Raw genomic sequence first — 24,091 nt, 5'->3', positions numbered from 1 at the left:
AACCCTGACAAGATTTCTTAAAAGGTAAAGAGGCACAAATAAATAATTCAGAATAAAAAAGTGGATGTAGGTATTGATAAATAGATTGTTGCTAGGTTGAGGAGTATTCTCTAGAGTTTAGGTAAAAGATGCATAAGTATAAGTCTGCTTTGAATTAGTTCTGCCCCATTTTATAAACAGGCTTTAAAAATACATATAATTCAATATCAAGAAATATATATAGAATTTTTACCTTTACTGATCAGTTTCTTTAGGTGTAAACAGTTACAAGTTCATAAACTAAATAATCCCAGTTTCTTTGTTTCTTTATTTCCTGCCCAGTTGGTGTTTTGGTTTTGAATTGATCTCATTCTGCCTCAGATAGGATCAAATTTTCCTTGAACTGTTTCTATTTATTTTTTGGTATTCAATTGAATTAAAAATGTATTGTTAGTAACAGGAAATCAGACTTATATGCGCCTACCTGTCTGTGCTTTGAGTAAGATGTTTACTATTATATTTTTTATAGGGAGCAAATATAAGCCTAGATTTATTTAATCCTCCTTTTGTGGAAATCCTGTTAACGGTGCAGCTGTGGCAACTTGCGGTGTTTTACAAGTGTTGTTTTTCCTTTTAGTCATTTTTAGTTTTGATTCCCAAAGTAAGCAGTGGGTTTTTTAAAATTGTAGCCATATGTATTTATATTAATGAAGTTGAACTTTTATAGGTCAAATATGACATTTCTTTTTAGTCACTATCCGTTAATGCCTTAAAATATTTAAAGTCATTGAATTATGGAAGGCTTAAATTAATTTGGCCACCACGTCCCCAAGATTTCTTTGTTGTTGTTTTGTGATGTTCTTGTGTGTGTGTTTTAAAATTATAGGCTATCAAGATGGAAATGATTCTGACGCTTCAGGGGCATCCAGAAGAGGTGGAAGAGGTAGTTTCCGAGGTTGCCGTGGAGGATTTGGTCTAGGAAGTCCAAGTTAGTATTGGATTACAAATGGTGTGCTTCATCTGTTAAGAAGTAAATGATAAAAAAATAATACCTATCACATAAGGTTGTTATTAGGATTATATTAGAATAGTTTAGCACAGTGGCTGGTACAGAATCACCTACATTGTATATATTATTTTTTAGACATGTATGTTATTGCATACTAGTTAAGTTGGAATATGTGAATCTTTTTAGAAGTTTGTGTGACTCAGGTCTTTCATGTTAATATTAAGTGTTTTAGAGCCTTGATAATAATGGCTGATCTTATAAATAGGTTGCCTTCTCTATGGCTCAACTGCCCAACCTCACAATGTGGCTTTCTACCTTAAATTCTTCCAGCCATCATTCCTTGGAGCTAAGCTATTGTCTTCAGAAGTCACTGTTGGATTGCATGTATCTTTTAACAGAGAACAGATTAGTGGTTTTGGAAGCTAAAAACATAAATTTGTAAAAATCATTTAATAGATGTGTGGCAGATTAGTGAATTGTCACTTTTAAAAAAGTATGGGGATCTGGAGGGTCACTGTTCAGGACTGGTAAGGTTTGAGTTGGCAACAGTGGGAGCAAGGAGTGCTATTATGGGGTATAAGTGGTGAGATGATGCTATGTGAAATTTCTGGGGCAGCAACAGTACTACTCTTGAGAGGTGATACAACTTTTGCTTATTTTGTATTTTGGCATAGCATTGGCCCTAACTTCTTCTATAAAATAATTTTAATAAAATAAAAATTTTGAGGAAGTAATTTGTAATTGAAAGAAAAATTTGTGGAGAAAGCCTTTGTGCGATACTTAGAAAAATACTGTGATTCCTGTTAAATTTAAACTATTTTACTCCACATCTTTTAACTTCTGGCACCGTAACTTGATTTTTTCCTCTTAACTGCATGATTTAAAAACTTCTAAAAGTAACATAATCTAATTTTATTATCTACAATTCTAGGTAGCAAGTATGAACAGGATGAGGGGACACAGCGCACTGGTGGCCTTTTTGGTTCTAGAAGACCAGCATTAAGTGGCACAGGTGAGAAGTAAAATTTATTACTGAATGTTAATCATTCATATATCCTTTTAGGTCTAGGATTAGTAAACCTAATATATATGTTTAAGTGTACTAGATTAGCTCATGATTTTCTCTGCTTTTTAGATCTGTAGGCAAAAATACATGGACAATTTTGCCTCCCATATAAACTTTGTGCACTGTGAATTATTTCTTCTCCTTTATCTACCAGTTAATTTGAGATGTAAATTATATTTTTAATTGGAGGAAGAAAAATGAAGTTTGCATTGATTTCAAAGAAAGGATTCTGAGTTAAGGGACTTGAGGAGAAGGTAAAAAAATAAGGACATAATTGTTGGTGAAAAATGTTCAAATGTGAAGAAATTGTGGTACATCCAGACAATGAAATATTATTCAGCACTAAAAAGAAATGAGCTATCAAGCTATGAAACGATATGGAGGAACCTTAAAGGCGTGTTACGAAGTGAAAGAAGCCAGTCTGAAAAGACTATATACTGTATGATTCCAACTACATGATATTCTGGGAAAGGCAAAACTATGGAGACAGTAAAAAGACCAGTGGTTGCCAGGAGTTAGAGGGGAGGGATGAATAGGTGGAGCGGGAAGGATTTTTAGGGCAGTGAAATTACTTTGTATAATACTATAATGATGGATATGTGTCATTGTACTTTTGTCCAAACATATAGAATGTGCAATACCATGAGTAAACTGTAATGTAAACTATGGACTTTGGGTGAGGATGATGTGTCAATGTAGGCTCATCAGTTGTAACAAATGTTCCACTCTGGTGGAGGATGTAGATAATGGGGGAGGCTATGCAGGTGTGGGGACAGAAGGTATATGGGAAGTCTCTGTACCTTCCCCTCAATTTTGCTGTGAACATAAAACTGCTCTAAAAAAATGAAGTTTTTAAACAAAATGTTCAAATGAGAAAAAGGTTTAAGTTAAGTGTAGAATTAAGAGATGGATGGATGAAGGGACTAGGAATCCTGAGTAATTACTCAGTCTTGGAATAGAAATAGCTATGTGGTTTATGTGCTTGAGGAGGAGCTGTGTTTTCTCTAAATATTCTGCAAAACAATGCCTTACAGGTAACGGTGACAGTTACCAAGGCAGAAGTGGCAGTGGAAGTGGACGAGGTGAGTTCTTATTTGGTTTACTTATAAGTGGTTAAAATTATTGCAATCCAAGTTTAATTTTTGAAGTTAAAGGTAACTGTTACTGCTTTGAGGAGTATATACTTTGAGGAGTATGCATTTGCACAGCCTGTTTTGGAGAGTTACAATACTCTTCAGCAATTCCATTATAGGAATTATATACTTTAGATGTATTTGCTCAATGCATGTACAAGGGTGTTCACTGAAGCTTCATTTGTAAGTAAGAACTGAAAATAACCTAAAATACGTCAATAAAGAACAGTCAAATAATATAGCCGTAAAATGGCATACCATGCAAATGTTAAAGATTGAGATACATCTGTATGTACAAATCCTTATTATATTAAAATAATATGTTTTTTCTTATCATGAGATAGTTATTTGGTTTCGTATGGGGATAAAGAAAGTTCACTATGTATAATTTTGTACTACGAAAATTTTTTCAGAGTTATAAACACTTAAATGTCATGTAAAAGTTAAAATGCTTTCCAGACTAGTAAAACAATAAAGCTTATTTGATGTCTCTGAAAAATTCTCAGTGAGAATTTTTATTAGTCTGGGAGCTTTCAAAGTGACAACTCCCTTGAACTGCCTTCCACCCCGTTGGATTCTTCAGTATAGAAAGAGATTATTAATGGCTAGTCAAACTGTATCTTCTACAAATGCTCATATCTTGTTTGAGAAAGGATTTCAAGACCTGTGGACATACAGGACAAGAAAATTAGAGAGCTCACATGTAAATAAATATGTTATGTCTAGGTAGCTTTTCAAATCTAATGCAGTCCTTATTCTGTTTTGTGATAGTACCTGAAAGTGGCACAATAGATGACTAGTTGTCTAAAAATCAGAAAGGTAGTGTAGAGAAAAAAGTTAACATGACAGGCCTGACTGCTGTTATTTGAAAGTACTGCTTATAAGGTTGGCCCTTGCCTGGTATCTAGGAACTTGGATTTGGGGAGGGTTCTCACCACCCTAACTGGTAAGAGTGACTTGCTATTTCTAAACTGTTTGTACAACAGTGTGGTTTATGCTGAACACTTGTTTTTTTCTGGAGTCCAGAATTTTGGTATATGTCATCCATAAGGTGCCTCATTATCACTCCCTCATAAAAACCCTGAGTACTGAGTCTCTAATGAGCTGCTTTGGTAGACAGTATTTCCACTGTGTTGTTACAACTCATTCCTGCGGGAATTAAGCATGTTCTGTGTGACACCAGTGGGAGAGGAAGCTTATGTCTGGTTTTCTCTGGACTTTGATCAGTGCACCTTTTCCCTTTGCTGATTTTTCTCCCTATCCTCTCACTGTAATAAGTCATAACCATGAATATGACTATGACATTCTGAGTCCTAGCAAATCATAGAACTTGTGTTAGTGGGGACACCCCAACACGGATTGATTTTTAGTTCCTTTTAGAAAGTATATTGCTTTGCTGAGGGAAACAAGAGTTAGGAAAGAGAGATAACAGCTTAACCCAAAAATAGTAATATATAACAGTGTCATCTGCAAAAGATCAGCATTTCGATTACTGAGGAAACTTAGAATGTTCAGGATTCCATTTATCTTGTCTCAAGTATTATTTATACAAAGGGACTTGAAAGATATGTGTCTATTTTTAGAACTTGTTCTCTGAAGACAAGCAATGAAAATAAAGATATGCACAGCCTTTGTATCTTGACTGATGGTCATTATGGATTTCTTTAATAGGTGGTTACAAAGGTTTAAATGAAGAAGTAGTAACAGACTCTGGAAAGAGTAAGTTTTATTTTAGATAAGGTATTTGATTTTTATAGTGAGTTCTTTCACCTTTTGATTTTTAAAAACATTTATCTATTTTTTGGGTTTGATTCCCTTTAAGATTCTTGGAAGTCAGAAGCTGAAGGAGGAGAAAGTGGTGACACTCAAGGTATATCGATTTTTGTGTGACCCACGTGAATGTATATTGCAATTTAATAAAAATGCCAAATATTTAGGGGCTGGCCTGGTGGCTTAGTGGTTAAGTGTGTGCTCTCTACTTCGACGGCCTGGGGTTCACAGGTTCGGATCCCAGACGCAGACCTATGCACCACTTATCAAGCCATGCTGTGGCGGCATCCCATATAAAGTAGAGGAAGATGGGCATGGATGTTAGCCCAGGGCCAATCTTCCTCAGCAAAGAAGAGGAGGATCGGCAACAGATGTTAGCTCAGAGCTAATCTTCCTCAAAAAAAAAAGTCAAATATTTAAAAGTAGAGTTAACTTTCTGTTATTTGAACTGGAAACTTGAATGGTAAACATTGGAAAGTTCCACGGTATTTAAAATTTGATTTTGTCAGTTTTTATCTGTTTTTCTTCTAGTTCTTGTAAATTCTGTTTTTTATTTAAATTTCAAGGCCCAAAAGTGACCTACATACCACCTCCCCCACCTGAGGATGAGGACTCCATCTTTGCACATTATCAGACAGGCATAAACTTTGACAAATATGATAATATTCTTGTAGAAGTGTCTGGACATGATGCTCCACCAGCAATTCTGGTCAGTGTAAGAATTATTTCTGTATTGACTAAGTAGCAGACTTTGGTTTTAAAGTATGTGGTACATTTTTTTAAGTTGATATTAAAGAATATAAAAATTTCATCTTTAGTTACCTAATATCTTAGGTTGCAAATTTAGAACCATGTCTACCATCAACAATAGAATTAATTATTATGTCGAAAGAGAGGGTACTGTATTTCATCCCCCCCTCCCCACACCAGGAAGAGAACTTTATTTAAATTTATTAAAGAGAATACTTTTCCTAGAGATTCAAGATTTCTGCTTTCTAAGTATGTGAGAAAGTGTGTCTCAGGGGAGTGATTTTCTAAGGAATTGGGGAGCCCACAGTCCCCTGTTGATAAGGAGCTGTTGTTACTGATCAGAGTTATTTATATTTCACAGGTTTTAAGGGGGCAGAAAAAACATTTTTAGAACCACTGTCTATAGGAAATACTCCTTAATTCTAACAAATAACGATATATAGTTCTAGATATTACTTTTGAGTGGCGACATATTGGTAAAACAGCATTGTATATAAAGTGAAATTAACAAAAACTTGAAACTAATTCAAATGGAATATATTTATGGAGTGATCTGCATATGATATGGAATTTAATCACTGTTCCCTTTTTTTTAGACTTTTGAAGAAGCTAATCTCTGTCAGACACTGAATAACAACATTGCTAAAGCTGGTTATACTAAGCTTACTCCTGTGCAAAAATACAGTATTCCTATTATACTAGCAGGACGAGATTTGATGGCTTGTGCTCAAACAGGGTCTGGAAAGACTGTAAGTCATTTTTCCATATGTATTCTGTCCCAAACTCAAACTCTTATGTTTTTTGGACCTTGGTTCTTCCCAAGTTGTTTGAATCTCTTTTGTTAGATAGAAAATTTGTAAATGATTTCAATGAATGTTATAAATATTCATGTTTTTGCTTCTGTTTTCTGGTTTTATTGGAGTTTGTGTACTTCTGAAGAAAGAATTTTGAACTATTTCTAAAGTAGTGTTGTAGTTCATAGATGTTTAATTTCTTTCTAAGTGTATTCAACACCTTCTGGAACATGGTAGTATCTAAAACAAAATGATTGAGGATCAAAGCACCAAAGGTTATAAAACACACAGAAAGGGAGAAGATAATTTATGTAATATAGCTGATACAATTTTGGAGTCAAAAGAATGAGAAATAGCTATATGCACTGTAGCTGGTCCTTAGTATGAAGTGACCTCAGGTTATTTTAATTCTAAAAGAACTGATGAGACCAGGTTAGTCTTAGGACTAATCTGTGGGATTTGTCTAGTAAGTAGGATTCCATGAGATGAGTCTTAAAGACTATCATTTCCAGGATCATAGAGTCTTGGTTCATACTATTTTAGTCTTAATCAGCCTCCATAGTAGAGTAGAAGGAACAATAGGTGAGTTGTATAATATAGCAGCTGATGGGTGACTTAAACATGGTTTTGGAGGTAGATTTTAGTGTCTTATTTGCTTAATGAGAAAACTATAGCATAAAATTTCTCTTGCCAGATGTAACTTCAGTAAGGGTGATGTGTTTAGTAATCCAAATGAATGATTTCTCAATTTTTACTCTGCTTGTGGACCACTTTTGTCATGCATTCTGAGTGTTAATTTTATTACTACACCAAAAGGACTCATTTAGAATAACTGCTAAATGCAGTGATTTCTATCAAGTTATATCTACATTCTTCTCTATAAATAAGTTAATGTTGCTGATTTATTTAGAATCCATGGGTATGCTTTTATTTAAAACGAACTAAAAAATATTTTGAAAGGGTAGATTAACTTTATCAAACATTTTCTATTGTAGAATATGAGCATAAAGACCTAAATGTTAAAAAACTCATTGAGATAAAAATTGTTTTCCTTTCTCATCTTAAATTTACCAGCAAGATGGAAGAAGAATCTAAAGCCTATAAGGACATGAGGAATAGATTTCCATGGGGAACCTTCTGTAGAGAAGGATGATGCATTATAAATTTGTAAATTATGCGATTTAACTTCTAGGCAGCTTTCCTCTTGCCAATTTTGGCTCATATGATGCGTGATGGAATAACTGCCAGTCGTTTTAAAGAGCTGCAGGAACCAGAGTGTATTATTGTAGCACCAACTCGAGAATTGATCAATCAGATCTATTTGGAAGCCAGAAAATTTTCTTTTGGGTAAGTACCTCTGGAATGCCACTCACAAACAATTTTTTCTTTAGAGATTATTCTCTCTTATTTTGGGAAGAACTCAATAATAAAGCACTTGTAATTAGTGTTACTTGATTGAAGTGTACTATTTCATAATCTTGTTTATGGAATCCCTGTTTTTTATTTTTAAAAAGAAACATGCTTATTAAAAATTAGATGATAACAGAAGTAGGAAGATAAGATAGTGAACATATTAGTGTATTTTCTGGCAGTTTTTAATGCATGTTTAAAAAATGAATTTAGGGTTTTCCTGATAATTTTCTGTTCTTTTACACATAACTTCATAATATGGAAAACTGCTTATTTCATAATCAGGCCTAATTTTTAATGACTTTAAAAGATTGTCCATATGTATATATTTTATTTCCTATTTTGGGGCATTTAGGTTGTTTCTAATTTGGGGATACTATAAATAAAATTATAATGAACAGTGTACTATATAAAACTTTTTTTATTTTTATGTTTTAAGTATTTCCTCAGAGTAGATTTTTATAAATTTAATGTTAAAGGGTATGAACTTATTTTAAAGCTTGCACCAATGTACATTTCTACCAGCAGTATATGAGAATGCCAGTTTCACTATATACTTTGCCAGTATTTAGTATTGCATTATCTATTGCTGCTTAACAAATTACCCTAAAACCTAGGTGCTCAAAACTCACAATTTCTGAGGGTTAGGAATTGGGAAACAGTTTAGCTGGGTGCCTTCTGGCTTGGAGTCTCTTATGAGGTTGCAGACAAGATGTCTGCCAGGATTGCAGTCATCTGAAGTCTTGACTGGACCTCTCCAGGAAGACGCTTGATTGTCCTTAGGAAATGGCAGCTAGCTTCCCTTAGATTGAGTGGTCATTGAGAAAGAGCAAGGAGGAGGCTGCAGTGGCTTTTATAGAATAGTCTCAATCACTTTTGCTGTATTCTTTTCATCACTAAAGAAGTCACTAAGTCCAGCCCATACTCAGAACTAGCTATGTAATTTGCTGGAACTAGTGCAAAATGAAAATGCAAGGTCTTTTGTTAAAAAATTTTTACACATTTTAAGACAGCAAATAGAGCATTAAACCAAGCTCAGGGCTCCTCTAAGCTTGGGACCACATGTGACTACACAGCTTGCACACCTATGAAGCCAGCCTTGCACACACTCAAGAGGGAAGGGAGTTAGGATCCATGTTTGAGGGAAGGAAGAAGTATTGAAGAATTTGTGTACATATTTTAAAACCACCACAGGGATCTTCATTTTTTTTGTTTCTTTCATTATTAAGGAGTTGAACTACTTTTTGAATACTTAGTTTTCCTTTGTGAATTATCCTTTGTTATCTATCAGTTTATCTATTGGAATCTTAGTGTTTTTCTTCACAATTTTTTAGACCTTTCTATGTATAAACTGTTAATCTTTTATTTTGTATAAATCAGTTTATTTAAAATGAGAAGAAAAAATGAAGATTCTTAAAATCTCTTTAATGTCAAGCTTGATAGATCTTTTGGAAAAAGTAGATGTGTATTGTTTATACCAGTGTTTATTTCTTGCTCATCTCCATGTACTATGTTGCTCTTCAGGGGTTTTTTTTTTTTTTTTTTTTTGGTGAGGAAGATTGGCTTTGAGATAACATCTGTTGCCAATCTTCTTCTTTTTGCTGAGGAAGATTAGCCCTGAGCTAACATCTGTGCCCGTCTTCCTGTATTTTGTATGTGGGGTGCCGCCACACATGGCTTGATGAGCGGTGCATAGGTCTGCGCCCGGGATTGGAACCTGCAAACCCTGGGCTGCCAAAACGGAGCACGCAAACTTAACCACTATGCCAGCAGGCCGGCCCTTCTTCAGGCTTTTAAATCAAGTAAAAGATAACATTTTCTTTTTTAAAGATGAAAACATGTGCATGTTAAATTCAGATAAGATGTATGCACGAGATAAATATTTGTACGTGGATATTTGTTGCAACGTTGTGGCAAAAAAAGACATCTAAATGTCAGTCGAGGATTGGTTGGTTAAATTGTGGTACATTTAGAATAATAATGGTAATTAAGTTATTGAATAGCATGTGCGAAGTTATATATTTTATATATGTTAACTAATTTAGTCCTCACAATAATGGAAAACAAAGAATCCGTTTAAAGCAATGAGTTTAATAAAACACAAAGTTCTCCTACACTCTTGACCCCCAGTTCTTTAACTCTCCTCTTCATAGTATCCACTATTAACAGTTTCATATGAATTATTAGAGAAATAACTGGTGCACATGTATGCACTTTAATCCTCCTCTTGACAAATGGTGGCATACTAAGCTGTTGTCACCTTATTTTTTTAAGTGGTGTTTGTTGGAGGTTATGCTTAATCTAGAACTATACCTCCCCCTTTTTAAAAAAATTTTTTTTTGTGGGAAAGATCAGCCCTGAGCTAACAACTGATGCCACTCCTCTTCTTTTTTTGCCGAGGAAGATTGGCCCTGGGCTAATATCCGTGTCCATCTTCCTCTACTTTTTATGGGACACCACCACAGCATGGCTTGATAAGCGGTGCGTTGGTGTGTGCCTGGGATCCAAACCTGCAAACCTTCGGGCCGCCGAAGCAAAGCGTGTGCACTTAACCACTATGCCACCAGGCCTGTCCCTATACCCCTTTCTTTTTATGAATGCACAGTATTCATTTGTATGAGTGGACTATAATTTTGAGTCTTCTATTGTTGGACACTTAGGTAGTTTTCAGTCTTTTGATACTAAAAATAATGTTGGCAATGAATATTCTTGTACAGTCATCTTTGCCTGGTGGTGGAGACATATCTGAAGGGTAAATAAATTCTTAGATGTGAATTTACTGGGAAAAAGATAAGTTTTTAAATTTTAATAGAGACTAAAATTGTGAAAGGGGTTTCTCCATTTACCCTCTTCGTGAGTGCCAATTTCCCTACATCCTAATGTGGTATTATCACACTTGAGGGAAAACATTATGTCAGTCCTCACTTGTTTTTCTTTTTAAAGTAGTGTTGAACTTAAAGAAAAATGTTTAAAAACCATTTGTATTTTTTATGAACCATTTGTTTGAGTTTTGGGCCTATTTTTGTGTGGATGGTGTTTACATTGTTTTCGAGCCCTTTATCAGATAGATTTGCAAAATATTTTTTTCCAGTTTTTCAACTTCTTGGGAAGAATGTAATATTTTTTTAGATAGTTGAATGTATTAATTTCTTTATGGATTTTGTTTTACGTCTTGTTAGAAACAAATACTTAATTTTCAAATAACTAGAAAATGACATTTATTTTTCTTGTCAATAGGACTTGTGTAAGAGCTGTTGTGATATATGGGGGAACCCAGTTGGGGCATTCAATTCGACAAATAGTGCAAGGCTGTAATATATTATGTGCTACTCCTGGGAGACTGATGGATATCATAGGTAAAGAAAAGGTAGGCCCTAGAGGGATAGCAGAGTTGTGGGATTGATTAATAATTTTTTTGTATGGGAAAGGGAAAGGATGATGTAAAGATACACGTTTATTAGAGCACCATTTTTTTTTCAGATTGTTTTATAAGTTCTCATATAATTCTTAAAATAATCCAAACAGGAAATAAATAGTATTTTCCATTTTTTCCTTGGGAAAACAAACTCAGTGAAATAATGTAATTTATTTAAAATCCCTCAGTTAGCTCTAGTAATTGATAGAGCTAGGGTTAGAATCTGCGTCTGATTCCAGAATCCATATCCTATACCCCACTACACTGGGAGAAAAATGGAATAAATGCTTTCTTATAGTTTCATATATGTCTTGATGAAATCTTTTTTTCCTGGAAGAAAGCCTTTGTGGCATCAGTAATTTTGTCTCCTATTTTAGGGTGGGAGTTATATTAACCAGGATGTTAATTTTCTAAATCTTTAAAAAGAGGTTTTAGGGCTATGTACTTATTTTAGGTATTCACATACCACATTATTACATCTCTGAATCATTATTTAAGCTCACTTTCATGAACCTGATTTGCTTTTTTTAGACTCTTCTCTAAAGGGGTTCCTCAAAACATGTTCTTTTTGCATAAAGGCACTTTTCTTAGGATACTTATTAAGAGTATCCAGAGAAATCCACTTTGATTTCTCACTAAATATCTTCCATGGTGGTACCAAAGTCACTTGCTTCCTTTTTGCAAATGTGTGCTTCTATTTATAGCAATACGTGTTCATGCATAGGTAAGAGAAGTTTCCTAGTTGTTCCTGAGTGATTAGAGAATGGAAAATTTATTAGCAGTTTAAAGGAGTTAGAAATAAATTTACCAGTTATAAGACTTTGCATATGTCATGCTGTTAGGAAATTTTATTTCTTACGTTAAAGGATCTGACATGATCAGGTAACACAATCTAGATCTGCATTGCGCAATACAGTAGTCACTAGCCACATGTGGCTATTTAAATTTAAAAATGATAAATTAAAAATTCATTTCTTCGGGCACACTAGCCACATTTTGAGTGCTTAATAATAAGCTATGTGTCACTAGTGGCTAAGGTATTAGGTAGTGAAGATACAGAATTTTTAAGTAATTACAGGTCTTTTGTGCAGTATTGATCTAGATGTTTTGGTTTCTTTTAGTCTTAACTTACAAAATGCTTTATAACAAAGAAAATTGAGGACGGAAATAAACAGCAATAGTATTATCTGAGCATAAAAATTCTCATCATTTTATACATTGATTTCTAATCTTCATCCTTAAGAATATATTAGTAATTGGAATTGTGGAGAATATTTTAGTTTAATATATTAACTAGTATGCATTTTCTGCTCTAACCCTTGAAAATACCCTTTAAGATTGGTCTCAGACAAGTCAGATATTTAGTTTTGGATGAAGCTGATCGCATGCTGGATATGGGTTTTGGACCAGAAATGAAGAAGTTAATTTCCTGTCCAGGAATGCCATCAAAGGAGGAGCGTCAAACCCTTATGTTTAGTGCAACTTTTCCAGAAGAAATTCAAAGGTAAATTTTTTTTCTTCTTAAAAGTAATTGTTCTGTACATAAATGCTTTTATGGAAGGAGAAGCAATGTGAATATCCTATTTTTGAGAGATTTGTTTATTTAAATTTAAGATTTTAACACAGGTAGTTTAAAAAGTAGATGTATTCCTAAAAAGTTTACCGTATTTTTCACTGGTTCTTACCTTTCTTCCTGGCTTTGCATTACTATCACATTTTATTAAAATGTGTATGTGTGTGTGTTAGAGCACGGCACCTAGCTAGGCTTTAATAAGTGCTTACTATATGAAGTTATTTTTATAATTGTGCCTTCCCTTTAAACCAAAATTATAGAGCTTGGGAGAATTGGGCCTTTGGTAGAAAATTCACATACTAATTGTTGACAGATATTTGAGTATCATACTGTATACCATGTGGTCTGTTGAATTTTGAGATTAGGATGACACATCCCTGCTAGAATGATGACTCTTATTCCTACCTGCTGGTCCCTTGGCCACGGGGAGCCTGAAGTACCCAGAACAGCAGCTTTAGCTTGTAATTCAGTAAGACTCTTGCTGTTTTCTCTGGCTGAACTGTTCTCTCTTTGGGAACCAAGACCTCCAAACCTGCAGAACCTATGCTTGTAGTGGGGACAGGAAGCACGGATTTCCCATGTATGTCACTGGGAGTGATGGTAAGTGGACCACTCTTGCTTGCCATCCCTTGGTTCCCAGACCCATGCACCATATAAAGATATTTGATTCTAGGAGTTACTGTGCTCTGTTAAATGATATGCCATCCTCAGAAAGCATCACTTCCAGTCTGGCCCTTCAGCTGTTCTTTCAGTGGACGGTTCGAATTTCTGTCAGGCTGGCAGCTTCTGGGTGTTGTGGTATGATATGACTTATGGACCCCGTGGTTATGGGCCCGCTCCAACACCTCATTTGCTGTTAAGTGGGTCCCCTGGTTTGACAGAATGTTGTGTGGGATCAAACACTTCACAGGCCCTCAGATAGTGGTGCTGGCTGTCTATGTGTTTTACTTACTAGATGCTTTAAAAAGTCTTTGTGTAAAGTTAAAAAGCGCCCTTTATGGAGGAGAAAGTCTAAATCATAAGAAAGCATTTGGCCAGTTGGCAAGGCTTTTTTCTTTCTTAGTGGTACATAAAATAATAGTTTTTTTTGTTTAAAAGGTGTCTTAAATTTGAAATGAGGTGTCTACATTCCCATCACCATATTTGGTAATTAATATTAGGTAGGGAATTACCTACCTAATTAAGAGGTAATATTCCTGCTGCCTATCTATTTTTTGATGTACCCTGAAATAGAAAAGTATTTGGATATTGGCCAGCCAGAATGACTAATGTGTACTATCATCAGTCAGTAATATTTATTGAGGACTTTTTATGAGCTGTATTTGATTATAAGCCCTGGGGATATATGGTAAACAAGATAGAGTCTCTGACTTTGAGTTGTTTGTATTCTTGAATTCCTGACAACTTGTCGGTTCCTTCACTGTCTGCTTTTAAATGTTGTTACATGTTGCCCATTATTCTGTCTAAATTCCACTTTTCTCATTCTATGTATTTGCTGAACCATTTTAGCATCCATTTCCTTGGCTTGCTCTTCTGCCTGTAACTCTCCCAAACTTATTTCTTGTATCCCTAATCTCTCTCCTGAGTTCCAGACTTTTAGGTTTAACTCTTCAGGAGTGTTTTTCCTGTTAGATGAATTACCAGTAACTCATGTTCACCACATCCAAAATTGAACCTGTTCTTCAGCTCTCTCTTTTCCAGCTTTCCGTGTCGGCATCATGGTCTTTCCAAGCCAAAATCCTCTGAAACATTGATTCCTCCCTCACACTCCTTTAACTTTCTGCCCCTCAAAAACATTCAACTTGGCAGTTATCTCTTAAATATTTCAAATCTGTTAGTTTCTTCTCTATTTCCCGCCTTAATTTAGATTCTTTTCAGTTTCCCTCTGCTCAGTGGCAGTACCTTTCTAACCTGTCTCCCTGCCTCTAGTCTCACTTTTGCATATGTAATAATTCCAAAATAAAGTCTGATCCTTATGGATACTTATTCAAAATAAACCCTCCCATGTCTTCCCATCTCCACAGACTAACCAACTTTCAAATTCTTTTACACATAACATAATCTCTGCCTCATCTGCCACTTTCTTACTCGGAATGGTACATTTCTGGTCTATTAAGACTATTTCCTGTTGGCTGAGCAAGCCAAATTCTATCCCTCCTCGTTATTCTTGTTTCTTCTTTCCTTCTGTGTAGAATGCCTTTACCCAGTCATCACTGTTCCACGTTCTTGCTTGCTGCTTCCTTAGATCAAGCTTCAAACTTGAAGACTTTTCTAAATAGACATCGTTTTATCCATTTCCTGCCAATGTGTCTTGTGAAAGAAACTATTTAAAATGCTGTGTGCATTTCTTGGAATATAGTAAGTGTTCAGTAGATGTTAACTATTGTAACACCAGATTATTATATTAAAATATTTAATATATAGTTAAAATATGTAAATATTAGAATATATTAAATATTTAAGATTATTTTTTATGTAACTATGTTTATCCTACTTGATGTGAGCACCTCAGAGGCAGAGACCATCATATTCATCTTTGTACTCCTAGTACCTTGTGCCATATATGCCTGACACAAGGCACTTATTGTGTGTTTTAGTGAATGAAAAGGGTGATGGACAATAAGAACTGCAGATAATTTTAAGGTTTGTGCCTGGATGAAAGGGTGCTTGACTCTGGAAAGAGGTATATAAAAAAGAAGCTTTTCTTTTTCTTTTATGGTAAGAGAGCAGATGAAGAGAAAGAAGAATCAGTGATTTATTAAGATTCTGGATATGCTGAGTTTGAACTATTTTCATGATATTCTAGGAGGCAGCTAGAAAATAAGATACTGCTACATAGGAGAGAGGAGGACTGAAGATAGGTTTGGACCTCCTCTTTTATGCCAAAAACCTAGCTCTATAAATGGCAGTTCTCCCCCGCCCCCCACCATGCTTCTGGGTGATCTAAAGTAAGGCCTCTTAATTGTATGCTGTCAGTGAATTGTGTGTGTGACACAATGCTGATACCCTCAACTTTTGGGGTGAGCATATACAGCCTTGTGTGGCCTACCCTCTAGGCCCTTCACCTTGTATCTCATTTTTTTTGCCCAAGTGTGCTCTACAAATATTATAATTTTCTTTGTGTGTCATGCCATGAAAAGCACTGACCTAAGATCTGGTTTGCTCGTAGTAATTCATTTGAAGTATAGTAATTTAACAAGTAATATTTTTAGAAAACAACTCCTAGCAGTAACATACATAAAAGCAGTGAATGAAGAAGAGAATTTTTGCCATAGGCTTGCATTTCAATTTTTAATAAAAATTTCTGCTTATTGTAGTCTGATACTTAGTTTAGCATACTTTTTATTATTGTTATTTACTCATTTTATATAGTTTTGCATGGTCAGCACATCCACTTGAAATTACTGTATCCATAATTTGACACAGTTTTTTTTTTTTTTTACTAGTAGTTGCTTTGTGTTTTGCAAAATCTTAACACTTTATACTGATCTTTGAAAATAGTACTTGGATGATGTGTTTACTTCAGCTTATTATAGGTGTTATAATCTGTCTAATTAATATTGAAGTAATGCTTCCAGGAATTCAGTGAATATTTATTAATGGAAGAGCATAAGTTAAGGAATAATCTTTTGTCTTTCAAGGTTGGCTGGGGAGTTTTTAAAGGCGAAATATTTGTTTGTTGCTGTCGGACAAGTGGGTGGAGCATGTAGAGATGTTCAGCAGACCATTCTCCAAGTTGGCCAGTACTCGAAAAGAGAAAAACTTGTTGAAATTCTACGAAACATAGGTATCTTACATTGATATAATTATTTTTTTGTCATGCTTTTGATTTTTAAAAAATGACTAATTAAAAAAATTATTCTAAGAATTATTTGGCATGAGTTTTAATAAGTGTTTATTTTCTTTCTCTAAAGTTCTTTTTATAAAATGTTTTATGATTCAGTTTTCTGTGTAAATTATATAGCACTATAGTCCTTTCTTCTCCGTAAATGTTAAAAATAGGAAGGATTTGAGTCTTCGTTTAACAGTATTTGACTAAAAGCTATTCAGCAGAAATATATATTTTTCTGTTGTAGAAAATAGAAATGATTAGTAACATATCTTTACATCAGACTCTATTTATTCCACCAAAAGTGAATTCTTTGTTGTATTTCTAGTTCCACTGTTTGCTCCTAAGGCTTCTGGTATTCATAGATGGAAAGAATTTTAAAGCTGGAAGGGACTTTAAAGATCTAGTTCTCTTCCTTCATAATACTGATGAGAAATCTATCCCTCACCCCCCCCCCCCCAAAAAAGCAGTTTTTATACAAAGTCATATTTCTTTGATTGAGATAGGGTTAGTTTGTGCCTGGGAATAAAAATTTCTAATATGGCCATTTTAATACCCTTTTGTTATCTCACAGGCTAAGTGTACTTATATGTGATACGTTCCCCCGTCCTCCATTTTAGTAATTCTGTTTCAGTTTGAATGTCAGTGTTGGGATAGGGGAATGAGAAGACAGGAAACCATCTAATTTCCAACAAGTGCAAAAAAAAAAAAAAAAAAAAGGAAAGAAAGTTAATTTAGAAAATGCTTTTTAAAGCCTCCTAGTCTTCAGTTTTTTACTGAGTTTTATATAAAAGAAAAACCTTTTAAAACCAGATACTCATCTTGAGTTTAAGAAATGTTATTGGTTTGCTTCATTGTATGTTTCATAACATATACTATGGCATATAAAATAAAAATAATAACTCTTATGAGCCACATACTGTTTTGATTGTTTTACATGTGTTAATGCATTTAATTTTCAAAACAACCTTCTGAGGTATGTTTTGTTATCCCCCTTTTAAGGATGAGGACACTGAAATACAGAGAGGTCAAGTAACTTGGCTGGTATAAATTGAAGCTTCAGATGCAGAAGAGATAAGCAATATATAGTTTTGCTGATGTTAGAGCACATACTAGAAATGTGCTCTAACTTAAGATTTTTCATATATGAATTTGTGGTATAAAGTTTATTTTGAAAATAATCCTAATAAATACAGTTTTTCAAAAGTGCTGGTTTGTCTTTGAGAAACCTTTGAGGTCAGTGTATGAGCACTATTGGTATACTTCAGTATGATTTAAACTTAAATTTTTTGTAAAAGTCTAGAGTTCATTGCTCTTGTATTATTAGTATTATAATTTTTTTTACTTTGCATGGAATATCCATCCAGAAAGGAGTCTGTCTTTCTTGGTTGAAGATAAAAACGCTGATCTATAGCTTATAGCACAGCCTTTGGGCAAGCATCAAAAGAAAAAAAGCTATCTGTAGCTGACAGAGGCTTAATGATTGTGGTTAATTTATTACTGATAATTGTTAAATATGGAAGATCTGATGAAGGATCATAGTAATAACAATGCTACTAATAAGGAAATTCAGTTTTCTCTGTGGCATGCAAAATAAAGGTAATAAAGCCATTCCAAAAAAATTAAAGACAAAATTTCTCCAATGATGATGATTAAGCCTATTTTCAAAGAAGTATTTTAGATTGTTACTTGATGTGAGTGTCTGATTTATGAAAATATGTAGACATAATTTTTCATACCAAGAATATCAAGTAAATAGATTCAGTAAGTGCAGAACAGGATCTAGTCATCTGTATTTTTACAAAATGCCGTGTGTAAGTCTGATGTACATCCTACTTGAGAACCACTGGCCTAGAAGATGCTAGATTCAAATTAAGAAAGAAGTAAGGTTGTAGCCAAGTAAACATTTTAAATAATAAGTGAATTATAATTGGCAACACTGTACTGTTGTTATCAGGCAATGTACCTTCAGTCCTCTGATAAATATAGAAAAACTCTAGAGAGTTATTTCATAAGTGTTTTGGTCAGTGTTTCTCCTGAAGGTAAAAACCCATTATGAACAGCAAGAGAATTTACACATCTCCAAGGACTTCCCGTGAAGTATACATTTTGAAATGTATTAACAACGTTTTACCTATGTATTTTAACCTAGGGAAAAGCTTAATGTCTCTTATGATTGGACAACTCTTGCCATGCAGCTCTTAAAAATAGTAACACATCAGACAAGCCTAGTTATTTTTAGCCTCTCTTTTATTTTAAAGGTGGAATAACAAACCTTTTACTTTTCCTGGGGTCCTCTGGGAAATCTCAAAGGTAGGGTAGGTGGATTTCTTTTTCTAAATTTATGGTCTGATCTTAAAAAGGCAAAACCAAGAGTTGTCAGAGAAGAATTAAATATTTGATAAGTGTATGATCGTTGGTGTCTGAGAAACAATATTTGGTTACCAATTTAATTGCAGTGACAATAAAGCATTTAAAAATAAATGTAGAAGATAATGTGATTGGAAAGAATGATAGCTCTTTCATAAATAAAGGATCTTTGCTCTATTTTTTTTCTTCTTTAAATAATCAAACACATTATAAAGCCAACAGAATCTCTGCTATATAGACTGATTACAAGGAAGAGAAAGAATAACCTTTAATATTATGAGTAAAGGCATTAAACAGTAAATCAAGTAGTAGTCCAGGGGCCAGCCTGGTGGCCTTGTGGTTAAGTTCACGTGCTCTGCTTCAGTAGCCTGGGGTCCACAGGTTTGGATCCCAGGCACAGACCTACGCACCACTCGTCAGCCATGCTGTGGCAGTGTCCCACATACAACATAGAGGAAGATGGGCACAGATGTTAGCTCAGGGCCATTCTTCTTCAAGCAAAAAGAAGGAGATTGGCAACAAATGTTAGCTCATGGCCAATCTTCCTCACAAAAAAAAAGTAGTTCCATCCAAATTGCTTGAATTTTGCTGAAATGTTAACACATTTCATAGCTTCTGTTAAAACTCATGTATTATAAATAACGCAAATAAAATTCAGGTTCCAAGTTTTGTCTTTCCTTGTGCTTTTTCATATTCTGGAGCATACAGACACTTTAGGACAAAATGAGTCCTCCCCAGAGTCCCTAAGACCCTCTCAAGGGATCTGTGAGGTAAAAACAATTTTCGTAATTATACTAAGAATTATTTATTTTAATATACAATACATTCAAATAAGTATTTAAATTTTTTATTGTTTTAATTTTTAATATGGTAAATATCAATAGTTAATAACCCACATAACTGAAACTCTGAGATTGTCAATAATTTTTTAATAGTTTACAGGGGCAACAGATGTAAATTTTGAGAGTCACCACTTTAGGGACAAATCTTCTTTTTTTGTCCTTGAAAAATAAAAGCACATACAGTTTATATTTCTCTTCACTATTACTCCTAGTATAGTTTCAACCACTTGTGTTAATTATAACTTATAACTGTAGTAACTTCTATTTCACGGAGGAAACTGGAGGCAGGGTTGGACAGTCGAGAGATGTCATACACAAGCATTGCAGCTGAATACCAGAGCTCATGAACTTTCTATACCACACATATTCTTTTATAGTTTGTTAAAGTGGCAAAAATGAAATAAAAAATGACCCAAAGATAATGCCTCTCTATAGTATATGAAAAGTAAAAAGCAAAAGGACAGAAACTTACGTTTAGTAATGTTTGAGAATTTTATCCTGTATTCACTGGTTATCTATTAATTAACTCAATGTAGTTTACTGATTTGTTACCTAAAGCTAAAGATCTTGGAAATTATCTTCAAGATGACATTCTGCAAAACATAAATACGATTGAATAATGAGTCAGTTTAGTTGAACAGAGATGTACATTTTCATACTCTTAAACATTGTGGAGAATATTAGTTTATTTGATTGGCAAACCTCTATATGTTAAGAAAAACAAACCCAAGTAAAATAAGATATTATGTTTGTATTATACTTAACACTGATAAATTGGAGAAAAGACATAGGTGTTTTTTTAAATCAAAGTTATTAGTCTTCTTTACCAAAGATTTCACTTAATTATGTGAACTTGGAATCTTAAAATGTTTCTCCTTTACTTCCTGTAGGAAGAATTTTTTTTTAAAGTTGAATACAGTTAAAGTATTAGGAGTTCAGTTTCTTTATTTTCTGGGAATTTAAGAAATATTTGTCTCTATAAATTATTTCTTTAATTTATCTCTGTAAACCAGTCAGAATTGAGTTCCTTTAATTTAAGAGACTATAATTTAATTTGTTAATACTCTCCATAGGGTATTAACATAATGATTAAACATAATGATAGATAAAGGCTTTTCTGAATTACAGGCACATAAAGAGCTTATAGTTTCAGTTCTACCACTTGAGCCACAGGTCAAGAGTGAACACAGAAGTGCAAAAAATTACTGTCTAGCTACCAAAGCTAGAATTCGTTTTAGATTCTTAATTAATTTTAGTTCACAATGGACTAGTAAGAAAAAAAGACTAACAAAATGAGTTCTCTATCATTTCTCACCTAACAAAATAGGTAACTATAACTCATTAAGCCATTTACAGAGATCACCAAACGGTGGGATCATAAAACTAAATTTGCAATTATTGCTGCCCCCAGTGCGGTATAGCTTATTGTCTGAACTAGAACAAATACAAAATTAGTAGAAAGGAAAAAATCTAGAGAAAAAGAGTCAGCAGAGTTAAATTTTTATTGCTGCTTGGGTTTCACACTGGGAACCAAGAAAAGATGAGATCAAGGTGTAAACTGCACAGTAGTATTATGTACCTGACTCTATCATATTAATCAATTTTAACATTGGGTATCTTGTTGGATGACCTCCAGAGCTGTTGAAAGATAATTTTTGATAAAACAAAATCATTACTCTCTAATAAATAAAATGAGTATGTCTCAAAGATATAACTCATTTGTTCCTACAGCTGTTAGTTGCCCTTTTGATTTCCCTACCTGGTTGTCTAATAGATATCTGAGACTTAGTTAAATATTACCTCTAAACCTTTCTTTCTTGCAGTACTCCTATCTCAGTTAATGTTAATTCCGTTCTTCCAGTTACTCAGACACAAAATCTTGGAGTCATCCTTGATTTGTTTCACCTAACTTCACATCTGATCTGTTAGCAAAATCCTCTTGGTTCTACCATCAAAATATATTCAGAATCTATTAGCTGCTCAGTTAAAACAAAGGTCAGATCTTGTCAATTCTTTGCTCAAAACCTAGTAGCTTCCCTTCTCAAAGTGAAAAAGTTCCTTCAATGGGCTTCAAGGCCCTACGTGATATGGCCTTCATTACCTTTTTGTCATAATTTCCTGCTTCTCTCCCTTGCTCACCCTCCTCCAGCCACACTTTGCTCATTACTATTCCTCACACATACCAGGCACACTTCTGCCTTATGGCATTTGTACTTGCTGTTCCCTCTGCCCAGAATGTAGAGGCACATGGGGGACTCGCTTCTGTTGTTTTTGAGCACGTCAAGAGCACCCATGCCTCAGAGCCTTTATATTTGGTCTTCGCTCTGCCTTGTAATGCTCTTTCCCCAGATATCTGAATAGTTCATTTTCTTATTTTTTTCATTTCTCTACTCAGATGTCATCTAGTTGGACAGGGTACATTTAAAGTAACCTTCTTGGGACCCTTTATCTTGCGGAGTTTTTCCTTTTTAGAACTTAATACATAATATTTGTTTATTATTTGCGTCCCCATAATGAGAACAGGGGCTTTGTTTTATTGTTGTACTTCCAACACCTAGAGTAGTTACTGGTATCCACTAGGCACTAAATATTTGTTGAATAAATGAAGCCAGCTGATAGATGTGGGAGAGGGATTATGAACAATAATACATTCCTCCTTCCATTAAGGCTATAAATTATCATCTTTCCTCTCTAACATTTTGTAGGAAAATTCCTTGTGTGGAAAAATCTCTGGCTCATGCTTGAATTATACCGATTAAGTACTTGAACAAATATTCTTTAATGCATTAAGACCTTGGGATAAAATTACTTAATTTTCAGTATATGTAAGGTACCTTGGGATTAAAGGGTTGGAATTAAGAGATAATGGTGGCACTTGGAATGTTGTAGAGTTTGTCAGCCCTGGGTTGGGTGCCATTATTATAAATACCTTGGGCAGTCAAGACAGAATGAAGGATTATCTTGGAAGATAAAAAGCAAAGGTATTTATTTATAAGAGAGGGAAATGAAGGGCCTGAGACAAATGGGGAACTGCTAAGAATTGGCAGGCAGATATTTATCTTTCCCTAAGTCTCTACTTTCTGGTGTTGGCATGGGAGGGCAAAGGGCAAGCTAATTTTTTTAGTCCCTAAAGTAGAAAAACTGTCCTTGTCTCTTTGTCTTTGGCATTCATCCATTCAGGAAATACTTGTGTTCCTTTTACCTACCAGACATGGGTTTGGGTGCTGGGAATACAGTGGTGGATGAGACAGTTTCCTATTCACCCTCTCCTTTTTTTCCTTTTCCTAATTTTGTAGTTTGAATGTAAATCATTGTTTCATTGTCTTGTAGGTGATGAAAGAACTATGGTCTTTGTTGAAACTAAGAAGAAAGCAGATTTTATTGCCACTTTTCTTTGTCAAGAAAAAATATCAACAACAAGTATTCATGGGTGAGTAGATTAATGTGATTTCCTAGTAGGGAGGTGACTTCTGTTTGTCATTTGTTAAGAAACATTAGTATATATAGCTAATATGATATAATCCTAGCATTAGGATTCAGAATTCTCAAGATCTGAACTGTTATTCTTCATCTTCATTTTAAGTTTTTATAAGAACTGAGTGGTGGGGATGGGCAAGTTAAAGGTCTGTTTTAGACTCCTCATCATGAGGAGTGGTAACTTCTCAAGAGATCTCACTTAAGACTCTCTGGTCCTTGGATCTAAGTGTTTCCTCTGCTGAATCTAATCTTTCTGATGCCTGCCATTTTTTTATTGGAGTCCTTAAAAATGTCATATTAACATAACTTTATTGGCACTTTACTAGTGGATCTAAAATATTAATCAGTGAATATGTAGAATTCTGAGATTATGCTTTTAAAAAAAATCTGTATTTTTTGAGAAAGCATTCTAATCAAGTAGTTGTATATATTTGTCACGACTAGAAAGAGATTGAGCTGGCCCCAGTGGCCTAGTGGTTAAGTGTGGCACGCTCGGCTTTGGTGCCCCAGGTTTGCTTCCTGGTGCTGGACCTACACCACTTTTCTGTCAGTGGCCATGCTGTGGCGGTGGCTCACGTACCAAAAGACGAAGATTGGCAACAGGTGTTAGCTGAGGGTGACTCTTCTTCAGGAAAAAAAAAAAGACTAGAAAGATTAATAGAGATTATTAATAG

At 34.4% G+C, this 24,091-nt stretch overlaps 1 protein-coding gene across 1 annotated transcript in view; it reads left to right on the top strand.

Moving 5' to 3' along the window:
- Window positions 1-24,091, top strand: part of DDX4 (DEAD-box helicase 4) — a 68,184-nt gene that overhangs the window by 41,998 nt on the left and 2,095 nt on the right. The window contains exons 6-17 of the mRNA XM_058563472.1: window positions 866-967; window positions 1,920-2,000; window positions 3,089-3,136; window positions 4,859-4,906; window positions 5,010-5,057; window positions 5,524-5,666; window positions 6,304-6,456; window positions 7,694-7,848; window positions 11,149-11,278; window positions 12,664-12,830; window positions 16,541-16,686; window positions 23,271-23,370. Coding sequence (XP_058419455.1) covers window positions 866-967; window positions 1,920-2,000; window positions 3,089-3,136; window positions 4,859-4,906; window positions 5,010-5,057; window positions 5,524-5,666; window positions 6,304-6,456; window positions 7,694-7,848; window positions 11,149-11,278; window positions 12,664-12,830; window positions 16,541-16,686; window positions 23,271-23,370 — 1,321 coding nt within the window. The remainder of the gene's footprint in view (window positions 1-865; window positions 968-1,919; window positions 2,001-3,088; window positions 3,137-4,858; window positions 4,907-5,009; window positions 5,058-5,523; window positions 5,667-6,303; window positions 6,457-7,693; window positions 7,849-11,148; window positions 11,279-12,663; window positions 12,831-16,540; window positions 16,687-23,270; window positions 23,371-24,091) is intronic.

This window comes from Diceros bicornis, chromosome 20 (genome assembly GCF_020826845.1).
Source record: "Diceros bicornis minor isolate mBicDic1 chromosome 20, mDicBic1.mat.cur, whole genome shotgun sequence".
In the NCBI taxonomy this organism is placed as follows: domain Eukaryota; kingdom Metazoa; phylum Chordata; class Mammalia; order Perissodactyla; family Rhinocerotidae; genus Diceros; species Diceros bicornis.
The sequence above is the reverse complement of the archived record's forward strand: the minus strand, read 5'-3'. Positions and strand labels throughout refer to the sequence as shown.